The 17,369-nt window shown below is 36.5% G+C and overlaps 1 protein-coding gene across 4 annotated transcripts in view; it reads right to left on the reverse strand.

The window, feature by feature from the left end:
* The window catches only part of LOC126357498 (protein SERAC1), a 144,288-nt gene that overhangs the window by 20,755 nt on the left and 106,164 nt on the right, over positions 1-17,369 (reverse strand). For 2 of the 4 annotated variants that reach the window (XM_050007464.1, XM_050007462.1), the window contains exons 6-9: positions 11,927-12,054; positions 11,604-11,753; positions 1,471-1,617; positions 1,324-1,390 (exon numbers count right to left, since the gene is read on the reverse strand). In XM_050007464.1, the coding sequence (XP_049863421.1) occupies positions 1,324-1,390; positions 1,471-1,617; positions 11,604-11,753; positions 11,927-12,054 (492 nt within the window). The remainder of the gene's footprint in view (positions 1-1,323; positions 1,391-1,470; positions 1,618-11,603; positions 11,754-11,926; positions 12,055-17,369) is intronic. The other 2 variants (XM_050007465.1, XM_050007463.1) reach the window with 1 other exon arrangement.

Raw genomic sequence — 17,369 nt, forward strand, 5'->3', positions numbered from 1 at the left:
TCAATGTGTATTTTTTCCCAGACATCCTTTTTCCTTTTTAGCATGTTGGCATCATGCTTTTTAGAATCAATAGTAGTTATGTACTTTTTCATTATTTCAGCAGATCACTCTTTTTTCATTTCTTGGTATGGTTTTTGAACATTTCTTGGCTACCTCCATGTTGCTGCTAGCTCGTATCTCAAACTGGCACTTAAATTAATATGTATCACCAACCAACAATGGATGTTGGTAGCTGCAGATGGTGGGGTTAACAGTAGATTAATCCATTATTAGCATGTTTCTTTTTCATAATGCACAGATCTTATCATTAATTAGTGCAATAGCATTTAGATTTTCTAATTGTAATAACTCAATTTAATAATCCTTTCTAGCTTCTAAACTTAAAGCAATGAACATAAATTGTGCCAAGGTGATGCAATAATGTCTGCCGACAATCAATATTTTCTGAGAGGGAATATAATATATGTTTCAGCAGTGTGCAGAAATGGCGTACTTCTTTAGTAAAAAAAAAGGTATTTCTACTTTAGTTACAACTAAAGAAGTAAATAGAAATTGAGCTCACGAACAGTTACTAAAAGAGTATATTACTACAGAAGTAATTTACTAAAGTAGTCCTGACTAAAGAAGTAATATTTACTACAAGAGTAATTTATACTAATTTGGTGCTCACCACCCTTAGAGAAATTATAAATACAACACCTCTCATGACACCTACAACTGTAGGAGTGCTTTGTGAGGCATTCAAAGTCAACCACCTTTTCATTATCTAGAGAATTACTTGTAACAGTGCCATTTGGAGAAGAATGTCCTTGCAGTTCCACAGACAAACAAACCAGAGATATAAGTTGAAGACAGTTGCAGACAAAAATTACATGTAGAGAAACTAACTCATGACTAAAACTGTGCTGAATAATCTTTGAAATATCTTTGAATATCATTGAAAGTAAAAGAAATGTGTGTATCAAACCACATACTCAAGAGGGAATGTGACTGATGGTCCATGTGCCACCAGGTTTAACAGGTCAAACAAAGGCATCTAAATGCTCAGATTATGATGCACAATTGAATGGAACATCTGATAGGATAAAAATTAAAAATTCAATTTTTGCTTCAGTTTTCACTAGCCAGTGTTTTTAAGCTTTCCCAATGTTTGAAAATCTTGTGGGTATACAGATGAGTAGAATCAACAAAGATGACCAATATTTTGATGTTCCCCTTCCTCTTTATCCTGCATGTTGTTATGATGCAGTTCATTGTTCCTTTATATTGATGTCAGTGTGAAATGTGAGCTTACTAGGAAATGTTGCTGGTGTGCTGTCTTACCTATCAACAGGTTTGCATATACTGGTGTGATCTAGAGGAGCACCATACAATTCACCAATCCCAGCATCTGAAAAACACAAACTAAAACTCAGTTATTGTTTTCACCAAAAATGTCTATTTTTTGTCACCTTGTACATAATAGCTTACCTGCTGATTCAACTGACACAATCTGTAAGTAAACAAGCTTCATAAATGTCTGAACTGTTTCTGTGAAACTGCAGACTTCAGCTTGTAACAGATTTCTATTTACAAGGGAAAGAAATTTTTCATGGAGCTCCAAGACATTATGACAATCTGTCAAAAAAGTACATGTGGTAAGTAAATTTTATTCCCACTTTGTTTTACATTATATTGTAAGGAATGAAGCAAGTATAATGATAATGAATAGTTTTGTGCATATAAATTTGCCTTTCAATGAAGCACATACTCTTTAAAAAAATAATATCAGTGTTTTTCATGCATCTACACATTCTCAGAATTATTTTCAGTCTTGTACACTTCTTGAAATTTTGGTAATATACATCATGCGAGTAAGTCATTTTATACTCTTGAAACAATGCTATTCTCCATACTGTTACTTTCCTCTTGGTGTGTTGGATTGACACTTACAATGAGTATGGTAATGATACTTTCATACGATGATGATGGTTTCATATGCTAGCTTAACCTGTGGTTACAAAAATTTATCACTGCAGAAAAATGAGATTGAAGGGAAGTGGGTGTCAGAGGAAGCAGACATGACTTTACTGAAGAAAACATGCAGAGACTTCTAAAACAAGAACTACATAATATAGAAAATCATGAAGACAGGCAACTTTTGGTAAACAGTAGACTTGCAACAAATGTTTGGCTGTTGTTTGGCCTTCAGATATTTTATGCTATTTTGTTGTAGTCAAATAATTGGTAAAATGAAACTATTGATTTATTTTTTAATAATGACAATAATGTATTTTTCTTGTAATTGTTAAAGCAGTCATAAGTACATAATTATTTCTGTATTATAAAAATTAACAAAAAACTAGGTATCAAATAAAATAAATGTATGCATTCTGTGGGCTCATTTTTTTTAAATAATGAATGTCTATGCACTTGAAATCTTGTACTTTCAATTTCGAAGTGGAAGACTATGGTGCAGAAGGACCAATTTTCCTGCATTTTTAGGCAGTAGTTTAGCCTACTCCTTTTCTTTTCATAGACATTCCCAGCTTCAGAGAAAAGATGCTCTGAATAAACTTACTGGTGCCAACAAATATTTTGCTGCAAGATTTACCTAACAGAATTTATCTTTTCTTGCTTGCTACCATGTGTATGGATTGTCATGATGTGATACATTCTTAATGCTTAAATAATGGTCTATTTCAGTAGCAACTGCATTTTCTTCTTTCGATGTGTTGATATGAACTGTGGTTTTTTGCAACCACCTCTTCGAAGCAATCCATGAAAGATATGTTAATAGTCTGGCTTAGACTGTGCTCTTCAGTTCTCATCCTCTTGGTTCAAATAGGGGATGAATTCATGCTATTGTTGCTGCTTATTTCACAGTTCATCTTTAGGCTATTGATCAAAATATACTGCCTCACAATTTTCTCTTTGCAATTGACTGGTGAAAACATTCATTTTAAAGCATGGGTATAAAGCAGTAGCCAGCAAATAATTCTCACTTGTTGTGACAGCTTCAAATCATTCTTGCAACCTTTGTAATATGACAGCCTCATCTGGCTTAATTTAGGTGTTAGCTCTGATGTATTACTTTTATCAGTGTCACAGTACTGTAACAACAAATGGAATAACTTCAGAAAAGTAAGAGTATTTGAAACTTGTAATTTTTGTTATTTCGTCAAATGGTTGCAAAATTTCAAAAGTTGCTCTAGAAGCTCCCACTGTGCGGCAGTGAGATTGGCAATGTCACAGTCTGCAAGATAAAGTGAAATGGCCTGTTTTTGTTCCATTAGTGTTGCAAGCGTATAATAGGTGGAAGTCCATCGTGTATTGACATCTTGCACCGATTCAAGTTGAGGGAAATCCAAATCTGTTTGAATGTCTTTGTTCTGGTTTTCAATCAGAAGTCTGGTGGGAGGCAGCTCACCACACTACTTTGTTCTGTGCAAGCCTCTTCATTTTCAGGTAACTACTGCAACCATGCCCTTCTGAATCTGCTTACTACATTCACCTCTTGATCTCCCTCTATGATTTTTACCCCCATGTGTCCCTTCAGTACTAAATTGGTGATCCCTCATTATTTATGTTATCTACCCATCTAATCTTCAGCATTCTTCTGTAGCACCACATTTCAAAAGCTTCTAATCTCTTCTTGTCTAAAGTGTTTATCGTCTATGTTTCAATTGCATACGTGGCTACATTCTGTACAAATACTTTCAGAAAAGACTTCCTTACACTTAAATCTACACTCAATGTTAACAAATTTCTCTTCTTCAGAAATTCTTTTCTTGTCGTTGCCAGTCTACATTTTATATCCTCTCTACTTCAACCATCAGTTATTTTACTGCCCAAATAGCAGAACTCTACTACTTTAAATGTCTCATTTCCTAATCTAATTCCTTCAGCATTACCTCATTTAACTCAACCACATTCCATTAGCCTCATTCTGCTTTTGTTGATGTTAATCTCATATCTTCCTTTCAAGAAACTCTCAATTCCATTCAACTGCTCTCCTAAGCTCTTTGCCGTCTCTGAAAGAATTACAGTGTCACTGGCAAACCTCAAAGTTTTTACTTTTCCTCCCTAGACTTTAATTCCTTTTCCAGAATTTTCTTTTGTTTCCTTTACTGCTTGTTCAATATACAGATTGAATAATTTTGGGGATAGACTGCAACTCTTTCTCATTTCCTTCTCAACTACTGCTGCCCTTTCATGTCCCTCAACTCATAAGTACCATCTAGTTTCAGACTAAATACCCTCAGACTTCAATAAGAATACAATAATTCCAATTCCAAAGAAAGCAGGTACTGACAGGTGGGAAGATTATTGAACTATCAGTTTAATATGTCATGGTTGCAAACTACTAACACCAATCCTTTACAAAAAAATGGAAAAACTGGCAGAAGCCAGATTTTAAAAAAATCTGTCTGGATTCCAGAGAAATGGAGGAACACACGAGACAATACTGACTCTATAGGTTTCTAATAGAAGATAGGTTAAGGAAAGGCTAAACTACGTTTATAGCATTTATAGACTTAGAGAAGGCTTCTGACAATGTTGACTGGAATACTCTCTTTCAAATTCTAAAGGTGGCAGGGGTAAATTACTGGGAGAAAAAAGTTACTTACAATTTGTACAGAAACCAAATGGTATCTTTTTGGCTAGAATGCAATTTTTTTTGTGCAATCACTAAATGTTTAAAATGAGTTATGATACTCCTGCCAGTTGCTATCATGTGAGTTGCATTTGAATGAGCCTTCAGACAATGGTTAACAATTAATTAAAGACTATGAATGAAACAAAGCACTGAGGCCACCTCTATAGTACTAACAGGTTTTACTATGTTTCATCCATTATCATGAATAATTATATGAATTTTTGCCAGCTGAATGTCCCATAAATTTGTAATTTCCTGTAAACTAATCACTATGTTTTCTGGAGGATGTTGTCCCTCAAACTACTTGATGCTCAATATTATATGTTTGACACTGATTTCATCATAGATAACCTGTGCAGTGAAACTTTAGAAAATTTTAATTATGCAAGCACATCCACATGTCACAGAAATATAATCAGTCTTTGAAAGTAATACTTTAATTGTGTTAGCCACCTTATGACATATTTCTTGAGTTATTTTGCTTGAAAAGTAAGGGTGATTTAGTATTTTATGTTGTGGAAAAGTGCTACTAATCAGTCATGTAAAGCCGTCCCTTTCTACTGTATTCACTGCCTCATTGTTAGGTACTATCATTTCAGCAATTAAGAGATGGTAGTTTTTAATCTTAGGATCATCAGTATCCCATGGTTTAGGTATTTCAACTCATTTGTTGACTTGGTTGCTTTTTCATTCTCAAAGATTTACTTACACCTATTTCTTGATCTGAATATATTATTCACGGCAAGTTTGGTAAACAGCTTTTAAATAGTTCACAGAGACTCTCCTAATTGCAGTAAAATGTGGTATTTCACAATTTATTTATTTACTATAGCTTGTAAAGTTATTTATTATAGCTCACGTAGTGGAGGAAATATAGGCACAAATGATGTAATGGGGAGATTACTAGAGAGCTTAATGATGTCCTGTCAGGGTTTTGCCAAGTTTCTTTAGAAGAGGAAGAAGAGAAAATCTGGGCATTTTATGAATAGTTAAGAGTGCTCCAATAAAGAATTAGATATGCTCATATAGGTAGGGGAGAAAATTGATTTGGAGGGGGGGGGGGGGGGAGAAGTGCTGGGAAACTGGTAAAAAGGTTTATAAATATATGCCAGCTTATGGAAGAATGTCCCGTTTTGTTGCAGGTGTGATCCTTGTTTAATTAAATGTGCTGTGGAGAGTTATGGCAGAATGTAAATAATTTAGAAGTAAAGGTAACAATTCACCAAACAGTAGAGGCATTTAGTCATTGACAGGCACACAAATGACTGAAAGCTTCACTAGCTTCCAGATCAATCCTTGTTTGATTAAGGCAGGGAGAAATGGATCACACTTTACACTACTGTCACCACATACATCAGATGTTCTCAGCATGCAACACACAAGTCACCATCAAACAGCTATATTATGTATTTCAGAAGGCTCTGGAAAAGCTGATCATTGTGCAAGCTGAAAGCATTGTAGAGATGCTCAACAAATACCACTGGAAGATGCTACAACATAAGCATTTAGAATCATGTAGAATGTCCCTATTAAAGCTCTGAGAGTGCTCATCACTGTTTCAATACATATAGTTAAAAACCCTAGGAAGAGAGGAGCTTTAGGCATAGATAGACTTTTGTGTAGGGAAACCTTTAGTGCTGTGTTAGCATTAGGTGATTAAGTTGGCAGCAGACCAGTCCTATTCTCAACCCCTGTGTTAGAAGCTGGTGAGCTGTCACTTGCTGTCTGGTGACAGCTCTTCATAATGCATAATGCCTACAACCTACTCTCATCTCTTGAGTCATCAGCTTTCCATGTTGTTGTTCAAATGCCCATTGAGTAAATATTCATGATATAACAACAAGGCCATTCAGGATTCAAGTTGAGGATTGACAATATTAACAGAGAATATCACTTTACTTTATGAATGATGAAGTCAGTCCTCACCGTCACTGAGATGGAGTTTTTTGAGATACACTAAGAATTGCAACACAGATCATACTTTTAAGACCATGTTTTACCAAACTTTCTCCAACCATAGAATTAGTATCACGTACTCTGTAATAATCTCTATATGTATCCTCAAAATTGAATTCAAATGTGTTTAATGCATGAACATGCAATACTTGGGGGGTGGGGGTGGGGGGGGGGGGTATTGTTGAGAAGTCATTCAGTCAATAAATTGCTCAAAAGCTTCTACTTCCTAACCACCCTTCCAGCTGTCCAATTGATGTACAAAACAGATTATAAATACCATGCTATTCAGGGCACCCTTTTCTGATTACAGAGGGAGAGGTACGAGCTGTTACTCTGGAGGATAGCATGGATATGGAAATTTAGCAAAATGAGGACACACATAAAGAGGCCTGTATGAAGAATACTGACAAGATATGTTATCCCTTATCTGCAGTTGTTTCACTATTGCGACATAGGATTGTGTGTCAGTAGGATGAAGTGTGGATTGTGATTGAGGAACAATAGAGTCTGTCAACTGAAACTATACAATGAGTCTGAAAAAAAGATTCCAGTATTTACAGAAGATGTTAGTATGCAACAAGGGAAGGAAAAATGTTCCTATAAACATTGGTCATAAACCTCATATCTTTGGAGGTTTTGTCTATTACCTTCTACTGCAAATGATCACCATGTCTCTGCTCTAACCACACCATGCACTTCATCTGACTGCAATCCATTGTAATGCAGCCTTCCACCCTATGCCTCATAGAATCAAGCATTTCTTGGAACACCTCTGGTTGTTGCCGGAATGTGTTGCAAGCATTGAGCACTCTCCTAGTGTGTTCACTGCATACACAGAGGTCTTAATGTGTCCCAAAAGCAAAAAAAATCAACCGAGTTAAGGTCAGGAGAACAGGTAGGCCAAGGAATTAGCACTCCCAGACCAATTCATCTCTCCTGAAAGACTCATGTTTGCTGTTGCCTCATCCAAAGCTGAAAATGGGCCAGTGGCCCAGCATGCCTTACCACACTTGCAGTTATTCATGTAATGATACATTCCCCAGCAACAAAGGCAACTGGTTCCTAAGGAATTGGTGATACCTATGTGTTATGTAAAACTTTGGGACCTAGCACTCTGTCCCCATGGGTAACTGCCCAAATATTGATAATAAATGGGTGCTAATGTCAACTCTCTTCAAGCACATGCTGGTTGCCATCAGCTTATATATGTGCATTTTGGTACTTCACAATGCCACCTCTTGTGAGACAACACCTTTGCCATGAACTGCAGATCATGAGCATGCATTTGGAGAAACCACTGGCAGAATTGCAATTTGGCATCCCAATTGTGCAGCAGCAGAGCTTGGATGCACTGCACATGTTAGGGGAAAATCAACTGTTCTTGGAGAATGGTCCAGACAACAGACTTAGCAGCACCTGCAGTTATTCTTCTGGCACTCATTCTAGGGTTGTCCTCCAGATAGTCTAATACCCATTGCTCCTTATCAGATGTGTGAGTTGTTCAAGGTCTGCCATGAGCCTGTGTTTGTCACATAAAGGATCCCATTTCCAAGTGTTGCTGGAACAGGGTACTAAACATGTTTGATGATGGTGTATGGCACTGTGGATTATTTGGCAACATACAGGTTACATGGCTGTAGGTTGATTCCATCTGCTTGTCTGTAAAATGCCCGTAGGCTGATTCCATCTGCTTGCCTGTAGCAGAAGACCATTTCTGCCATCTCATGTGTTGAATAATAAGACCATTGCAAGTTGTACATCTGGTGGTGGACATGGAAACAAATTACAGTAGTATACTGCTGTGTCACAACAAGTAATGCATCAATTGAACACCACAGGTACACCAGATGACAATAACATACCTGAATGAAACAGTACATACTATAGTATGCTGTGGAGTACTGTATGTGTTCTTGCATTGGGTGCTTGTTTGATACCAAAGCAAACGTGTTGTGCTGCATAAATGTCTAGTGTGTATGCTGTTTCCTCGTTTGTCTCATGCCAAAGTACTCGGAGTGCAAGATATGCTCCTCACACACACAGGCCATAACACTGAAGATATGAGGTTAATGACAAATGTTTATAGGAACTTCTTCCTTTCTCTTGATGCATATAGAATCCTCTGTAAATATTGCAACCTTTTTTTCTGGACATCCTGTACACTCTGACTCCACAGTATATGGAAATGAAAATATCTAATAGTGTAACAGGAAAAAACCACACTCAATATTACTATAGGCCCTATAAAGGGAAGAGCAAGGAAATAATCTTACAGAAATCATAGAATACTTGATGCAGGATGCTGTAACTTAATATTTGAATGACTGACTAGCTTCCATAAGATAATTTACCATTATTAGGCTACAGTTATTAGCACTTGTACTGTGATGATAGTGAAGTTCTGACTAATTATCTTCCATAACATAATTTATCATTATTAGGTTACTGTTATTAGCACTTGTACTGTGATGATAGTGGAGTTCTATCTCCAAAATTTAATTTGTTTTGTGATTTAGCAGAATGGAGCAATACATTAAGAACAGACCAATACCAGTTCAGCTGATGACCAGTTTGGTATGTCGGTATTTTAAACTTGCATTATTGATAATAAACAAATTTCTGGATTGTAATTAGTCAGCCTACTCTGTTCTTTCCATAAATGTGCTTTAATAATGTACTGTAAAGATCTTCATAGCGTCTGTTCTTTCAGTAAATGTACTTTAATACTGTACTGTAATGGTCTTCATAATTGCCAAGGCAAACAATTAATTATTGATATATTTTAATTCTGGTACAAAAAGTATTAAGTGTATCAAATAACACATAACAAGATTACACTGAAAACATGTAAGAATATCCACATTTACATAATGCTGAAGAAATTAGCATTTTTTGTATAAGGCATTGTTTGGGTGAGTAAGATCTTATATTTATGCAAGTTGGTCACAGTAATTTTGTTAAACTATTATTACATATGAAACTTCGCACAAAAACATATCTGCGTTAACTAGGTAGTCGGATATGCAGAATTGTAAAACCTTAATTATAGGTTGTAAAAAATCTAGTGAACGACAATGCATGCACTCCACTCTTAATTATGTAGAATTATAAAAAAAGCATGGTGATTACAATACATGACACAGTGTTGAACAAATTTTGTGGCATCAAGAGCATGCTGATAGAAAATTGTAATAAATGTTTTAAAGTTGCATTCTGCATTTCAAGTAAACCATTTCATAGTTAGTGTGCTGCAAATTGGCTGACAGTGTCAGAGAAGAAATAGCTGGCAACATTTTGAAAGGACGAGCCATAAAATTTGCTGAATTACACCACCTGTTACTTATTGTTGGATTGGAAGTTAGGTATTGAAGTGTACCAATTTAAATAGTAACATTTCAGCCTCCTATACTTGAAATGTCTAATTTAGAAATGTACTTTATAAGAGCATTAAATCACAGTTAACAGTTCACATTTCAATTAGACAATGATTCATGCTGGATAATAGATTTTAATATGTTTTAAGTGGTTGGTGCATCCTTCTTTCCCTCAGTGATTAGCTAATCATAGTTCCCCCTTACATTATTGTAACAATTGATTTCGAAAAAATGAAAATAAAGTGAGTTTCATGTACTGTATATTTTTAATGAATGAGTACAAATGGCACAGACTGGATTAGATATAATTTTAGTTTCAAAATTTAACTCTTAGTTTTAAGTATTTTAACTTTATGCATCTCAAAATTTTCTTGTAAGGACACCAATGACCACAATGTTGAGTGTCCTAATGATACAACCATTCCACCCCCCCCCCCCCCCCCCCCCCCCTCTCTCTCTCTCTCTCTCTCTCTCTCTCTCTCTCTCTCTCTCTCTCTCTCTCTCTCTCTCTGCAGAAACTAAATGTAACAAACTTCATAAGTTATACTGTCAACACTGGTGATAAAGTGAAAAAACTTTTTGATGTTACATGGGAAATATTTTGAGACAAGTCGGTTAAGACAGAAAGAGTGTTTTTATCCCAAAAGTGAGCAATCTCATCAGCAATAGGTGTTCATCTAGAACCTCATGGGTGCCTCTACTTAATGAGCAAGAGACCCATAAACTGACAGTATATTTACCAATTTATAAAATTTGGGATGATATCATATTTTGTTTAAAAGGAATAACAAAAACCATTTATTGAACATGAGATAATCAAACAAACTTATTGAATGATTTCATCCTATATTACTGTTTGAAAAAGTCTTCAGCACTTCCTCAAGTGGAAGTGTGTTAACAAAAGCCTCTGAGTACTTCAGTCCTAGTTGAAGTATTTTCTCCTGGCAAACTCATAGTTGCTCTTGCAAGAATTTTTTTAGGTGCATTAACTACATATAGGGCAAATGATATTTGATATGATAAAGTGAATGGGGCACTACCTATTCCAGTTCTCATAGTTTACATAAAAAGAGAGGTTCAAGGCTGACAGCAGACAATTGCAGTTAGTGAGGCAAATATGATACTTGGCCCAGACTAATTTCTACCGATTGAGAACTAAGAGGTAAAGGAAAAGTGCACGAATATTTTGACATATGCATGACAAGTTAATACTGTGTACCAAATCAAATTTCAATTCTGGCTCACTGCCTTTCAAGGGCAGTGTGCACAAATTATGCAGACTAATTCCACCTCTTAGAAGCTTGAACTTCACAGGGTTCTACACCTTCCTTTCTGAGCCTGACAGGGTTCTACACCTTCCTTTCTGAGCCTGCAAAAGCTCAACACAGGTAAACTCTGCATAGGGTAGAGAATTCATTTTCAGTATAAAGACTGAAAATCAAACCAGAGGGTATTTCGGTACTTTTCTACTTGTGTTGCACAAAGAACAGATGTACACTTCTTGACTAAGAGGAGAAACATTGATCTTTTTCATAGAAGAACAGCTGTTGGATTAGTGCTTGTTTGTTTCCCATCAGGTTACTGAAATTTTACAAATTTGTTGTTATTGTGTGTTAGCTATTGTTATACATTACTTGCATGTACTTCTGTCAGTTCGATGGATTGCCTGAGAAATGGCAAGTTTATCTTGGCAGGGACAGATCCACGATGAGGCACACTGTAGAACATTATTCCTCTCGTATTACGGTACAGACCAGCTAAATTTTCTTTGCCACTTTCTTGTGCTGTAATGTATAGCATTAACTGTCAGTAAGCTGAGCATGGTGGATATATTGCATTTATGAAATGGTAATCATTGTTGTAGGGTGTGAAAGTAATTACTTCAAATGTACATATATAAGAAATAAACATAAAGCAGCACTTTTAAAACTGCAACTTATTACATAGTTCTACTTACCATAAACTATTATTTGCTTCACAAACAGTCCACCTTTTGAATGGCCTACCCAAACAATTGGGTAATTTCCTACACCAATCCTGCACAAAAGCTCTATCATTTTACAGCTTCTTTCGATCATTGATGTGCTGGAAAGATATGTGGGAATTTGCTTGACTGATCATTCAAAATGTGCAAACTAAACTTACACATGATCTATTGGGTAGCAATAAAAATAACAAAGACAAAAAAAAAGTGAGATCCACTTTTCACACTGAAAATGTTAAAATGCGCACATTATTATCTAAATGGTTGAGAAAAACATGAAAACATAAGTAAAAAGAAATTAATATTAAAAATAGTAATCAGCACATTGTGTCAATTGAAAACTTATTTTATATCAAGTGCCCATCTGGTATAAGGCATTCCATTGAAAACCACATGACAACTTAGGGATGCTAAGCAAGACAGAATTGTTGTTAATATACTGTAATAGTATGTCAGAGAAGTGGATGCAAATCACTGTTTGGAAATCCTGATTTATGTTTTTCACATTTAACCTAAATCACTCCAGGTGAATGTTCTGAGGTTTCTTTCAGAAAGGTTGATTTTTTGCTTCCTTCCTTCTCATCTGATTCTTTACTCTTTCTCTAATGGCTTGGATGTTACAAGTTGTGACCTTGTGGTATATGACATGTTACTTGACTGTACCTTGAACTTAAAACAAATATTTTAATTTTTTCTGCTCATAGTTTATGTTTCTTCAGTTCCCCAATAATATAGTTAATTAACAGCTTAAACCTAAGTACATTTTGTTTCATAATTCTGTTCAGGCTATCCTTGTAAATATTTCCTGTCATTTAACATCTTTGAAGGGCTTTACACTGTCATAGAGATCAGGCATAACACCAAGAAACAAAAATTCATGATGAAATTACACTTTGAAACAAATTTCAGAAGACTCATATACAGGATTATATCCAGACATATCATTTTTATAGTTTTTTCTGACACAATCACATGTGCATTGTGTTGATGTATGTTTAGTCTGAAGATGACCAGTGGCTGGTTGATGCTGGGAACAGCATTCTGAATTGCTCATGTGATTGTACCAGGGGAAAAATAAAAAAAAGAACATAAGCCAATAGCTTTATCTCCTAGACAGCATATATATTCACGCCTTTTTCGATTACATGCTACAAGGCTTAGAGCCCTGACTGGAGTGTAGGGGAGCTTCATATCTCACTGCGTTCTCAAAAAGGAGACCAAGTAGGCCTACAGCTCTGTAATACTTATCATATACATATTAACATGTAGATAATCTGTAGCATAAAGGTTATTCAGTTATGTGCTTCCTTCCTCATGTAAAGTTTCAAATGTTGTGATATTATTTTTTTAAAATTTTATCTTTATTTGTACCAACTAGAATCACTTAACAACTTTAGTTTCTACATCTACATCTACATCCACATCCATACTCTGCAAGCCACCTGACGGTGTGTGGCGGAGGGTACCCTGAGTACCTCTATCGGTTCTCCCTTCTATTCCAGTCTCGTATTGTTCATGGAAAGAAGGATTGTTGGTATGCTTCTGTGTGGGCTCTAATCTCTCTGATTTTATCCTCATGGTCTCTTCGCAAGATATACATAGGAGGGAGCAATATACTGCTTGATTTCTCCGTGAAGGTATGTTCTCGAAACTTTAACAAAAGTCCATACCAAGCTACTGAGCGTCTCTCCTGCAGAGTCTTACACTGGAATTTATCTATCATCTCCGTAATGCTTTTGTGATTACTAAATGATCCTGTAACGAAGCGCGCTGCTCTCCGTTGGATCTTCTCTACCTCTTCTATCAACCCTATCTGGTACGGATCCCACACTGCTGAGCAGTATTTAAGCAGTGGGCGAACAAGTGTACTGTAACCTACTTCCTTTGTTTTTGGATTGCATTTCCTTAGGATTCTTCCAATGAATCTCAGTCTGGCATCTGCTATACCGATGATCAACTTTATATGATCATTCCATTTTAAATCACTCTTAATGCGTACTCCCTGATAATTTATGGAATTAACTGCTTCCAGTTGCTGACCTGCTATTTTGTAGCTAAATGATAAGGGATCTATCTTTCTATGTATTTGCAGCACATTACCCTTGTCTACATTGACATTCAATTGCCATTCCCTGCACCATGCGTCAATTCACTGCAGATCCTCCTGCATTTCAGTACAATTTTCCATTGTTACAACCTCTCGATACAGCACAGCATCATCTGCAAAAAGCCTCGGTGAACTTCCACATACACAAGGTCATAAATGTATATTGTGAATAGCAACGGTCCTATGACACTCCCCTGCGGCACACCTGAAATCACTCTTCCTTCGCAAGGCTTCTCTCCGTTGAGATTGACATGCTGCGTTCTGTTATCTAGGAACTCTTCAATCCAATCACACAATTGGTCTGATAGTTCATATGCTCTTACTTAGTTCATTAAACAACTGTGGGGAACTGTATCGAATGCCTTGCAGAAGTCAAGAAACACGGCATCTACCGGTGAACCTGTGTCTATGGCCCTCTGAGTCTCGTGGACGAATAGCGCGAGCTGGGTTTTACACGACCGTCTTTTTCAAAACTGATGCTGATTCCTACAGTGTAGATTTCTAGTCTCCAGAAAAGTCCTTATACTCTAACATACTCTTTGTCTGTTGTTTTCATTTTGAAAGTACTCCTGAATCTTATCCCTATGTTGTCTTTTCCTTTCTTCTGTCCTTGTTGTTCCTCATTTCTTATTTCTTCTGCTTTGGAAGCCTTTATTTTATTCTTAAAAATATCTCTTTCTGTTATTTATGACTCTTTGATGGTGTTTCTTTCTAGGTTTTTCTTATTTCTGTAATTTATATTCCTGTCACTTTCCTTTCCCACAAATACAATATATTTGTTTCATTAGACTGTTCTCATTCATTCAGCAGAGGTATCCAAAGGAGATTAATCTCCACATTACTATTATGTCTGGCATTTCCTCAATATTTTTGTAGATCTCCTTGTTACTTCTCATTCTGTGGCCATCTGCAGTTTGTCTATGCACATTTTGTTTCTAATAGTCCGTTTTTCAGAACCTATTTTCTGCCCAGCTCATAGTTCATCTTTAAGCATTCACATACATATAAACTTTCTGGATTTCCCCTGTGGTATAGTATTTTTGTTTTGTTTTCCTAACTATTCATTTCTTCTTGTAGTTATTTCTTGTCAAACCATAGGCTCTTTTCATTCCTTAGCCCTTCCATCTATTGCAAATTTTTCTAGTCCATTTTGCTGTATGATTTCTCCAAAATATTTAAATTTACTAAATCTTTCTATTTTACCTATTTGTATTTCAGTTTATTTTGGTGCGTTTTTTACATTTATCATGAATTACATGAGTTGGCTGAGACTGCAGTCTTGTGTGCAAGTTGCTTTCGCATGAGTATCCTTGTGTGTGTATGTGTGTGTATTGTTGACAAAGACCTTAATAGCCGAAAGCTATAATTGTGACAATCTTTTTGTTGTGCCTATCTGCAACTCAGCATCTTCGCTATATGGTGAGCAGCAACTTTCCTTCTCTAATATTGTTATCATGAATTCTGTTATTTCAGCCATAGCTGTAAGACCTGGTCTTTTTTTCTCCAAAGAATATTTAGTTGAGTAATTGCTTCTGTCAGATTTTTCTGAAAGTATTGCAAAATTGTCTGCAAAAACCTGACAGTTCACATTATCTCAGGATTCCAGATCCTTAAATTTGTTGTAGGACACACCGAAACAATTAAGTTGCTAAGTCATTGCCTTATTTAACAACAGTTTTTATTTGTATTTGTGACATTTTTATTCTGAAATATTTTTTAATTGTATGAAGGTATTATTCAGAATGACCAATCTACACCTACATCTACATGACTACTCTGCAATTCACATTTAAGTGCTTGGCAGAGGGTTCATCAAACCACAATCATACTATCTCTCTACCATTCCACTCCCGAACAGTGCGCGGGAAAAACGAACACCTAAACCTTTCTGTTCGAGCTCTGATTACTCTTATTTTATTTTGATGATCATTCCTATCTATGTAGGTTGGGCTCAACAAAATATTTTCACATTTGGAAGAGAAAGTTGGTGACTGAAATTTCGTAAATAGATCTCGCTGTGACAAAAAACGTCTTTGCTTTAATGACTTCCATGCCAACTCGCGTATCATATCTGCCACACTTTCTCTCCTATTACATGATAATACAAAATGAGCTGCACTTTTTTGCACCCTTTCGATGTCCTCCGTCAATCCCACCTGGTAAGGATCCCACACCGCGCAGCAATATTCTAACAGAGGACGAACGAGTGTAGTGTAAGCTGTCTCTTTATTGGACTTGTTGCATCTTCTAAGTGTCCTGCCAATGAAACGCAACCTTTGGCTCGCCTTCCCCACAATATTATCTATGTGGTCTTTCCAACTGAAGTTGTTGGTGATTTTAACACCCAGGTACTTAGTTGAATTGACAGCCTTGAGAATTGTACTGTTTATTGAGTAATCGAATTCCAACAGATTTCTTTTGGAACTCATGTGGATCACCTCACACTTTTAGTTATTTAGCGTCAACTGCCACCTGCCACACCATACAGCAATCTTTTTTAAATCGCTTTGCAACTGATACTGGTGTTCAGAGGACCTTACTAGACAGTAAATTACAGCATCATCTGCGAACAACCTAAGAGAACTACTCAGATTGTCATCCAGGTCATGTATGTAGATCAGGAAAAGCAGAGGTCCCAGGACACTTCCCTGGGGAACACCTGATATCACTTCAGTTTTACTCGATGATTTGCCATCTATTACTACGAACTGCGACCTTCCTGACAGGAAATCACGAATCCAGTTGCACAACTGAGACAATACCCCATAGGCCCGCAGCTTGATTAGAAGTCGTTTGTGAGGAATGGTGTCAAAAGCTTACCGGAAATCCAGAAATACGGAATCAACCTAAGATCCCCTGTCGATAGCGGCCATTACTTCGTGCAAATAAAGAGTGAGCTGCGTTACACAAGAACGATGTTTTCTGAAACCATGCTGATTATGTATCAATAGATCGTTCCCTTCAAGGTGATTCATAATGTTTGAATACAGTATATGCTCCAAAACCCTACTGCCAACCGACGTCAGTGACATAGGTCTGTAGTTCGATGGATTTCTCCTACTACCCTTCTTAAACACTGGTGCAACCTGCGCAATTTTCCAATCTGTAGGTACAGATCTATCAGTGAGCGAGCGGTTGTATTTGATTGCTAAGTAGGGAGCTATTGTGTCAGCGTAATCTGAAAGGAACCTAATCGGTATGCAATCTGGACGTGAAGACTTGCCCGTATCAAGCGATTTGAGTTGCTTTGCAACCCCTAAGGTATCTACTTCTAAGAAACTCATGCTAGCAGCTGTTCGTGTTTCAAAT

The sequence above is a fragment of the Schistocerca gregaria genome, chromosome 1, assembly GCF_023897955.1.
Source record: "Schistocerca gregaria isolate iqSchGreg1 chromosome 1, iqSchGreg1.2, whole genome shotgun sequence".
NCBI lineage: Eukaryota > Metazoa > Arthropoda > Insecta > Orthoptera > Acrididae > Schistocerca > Schistocerca gregaria.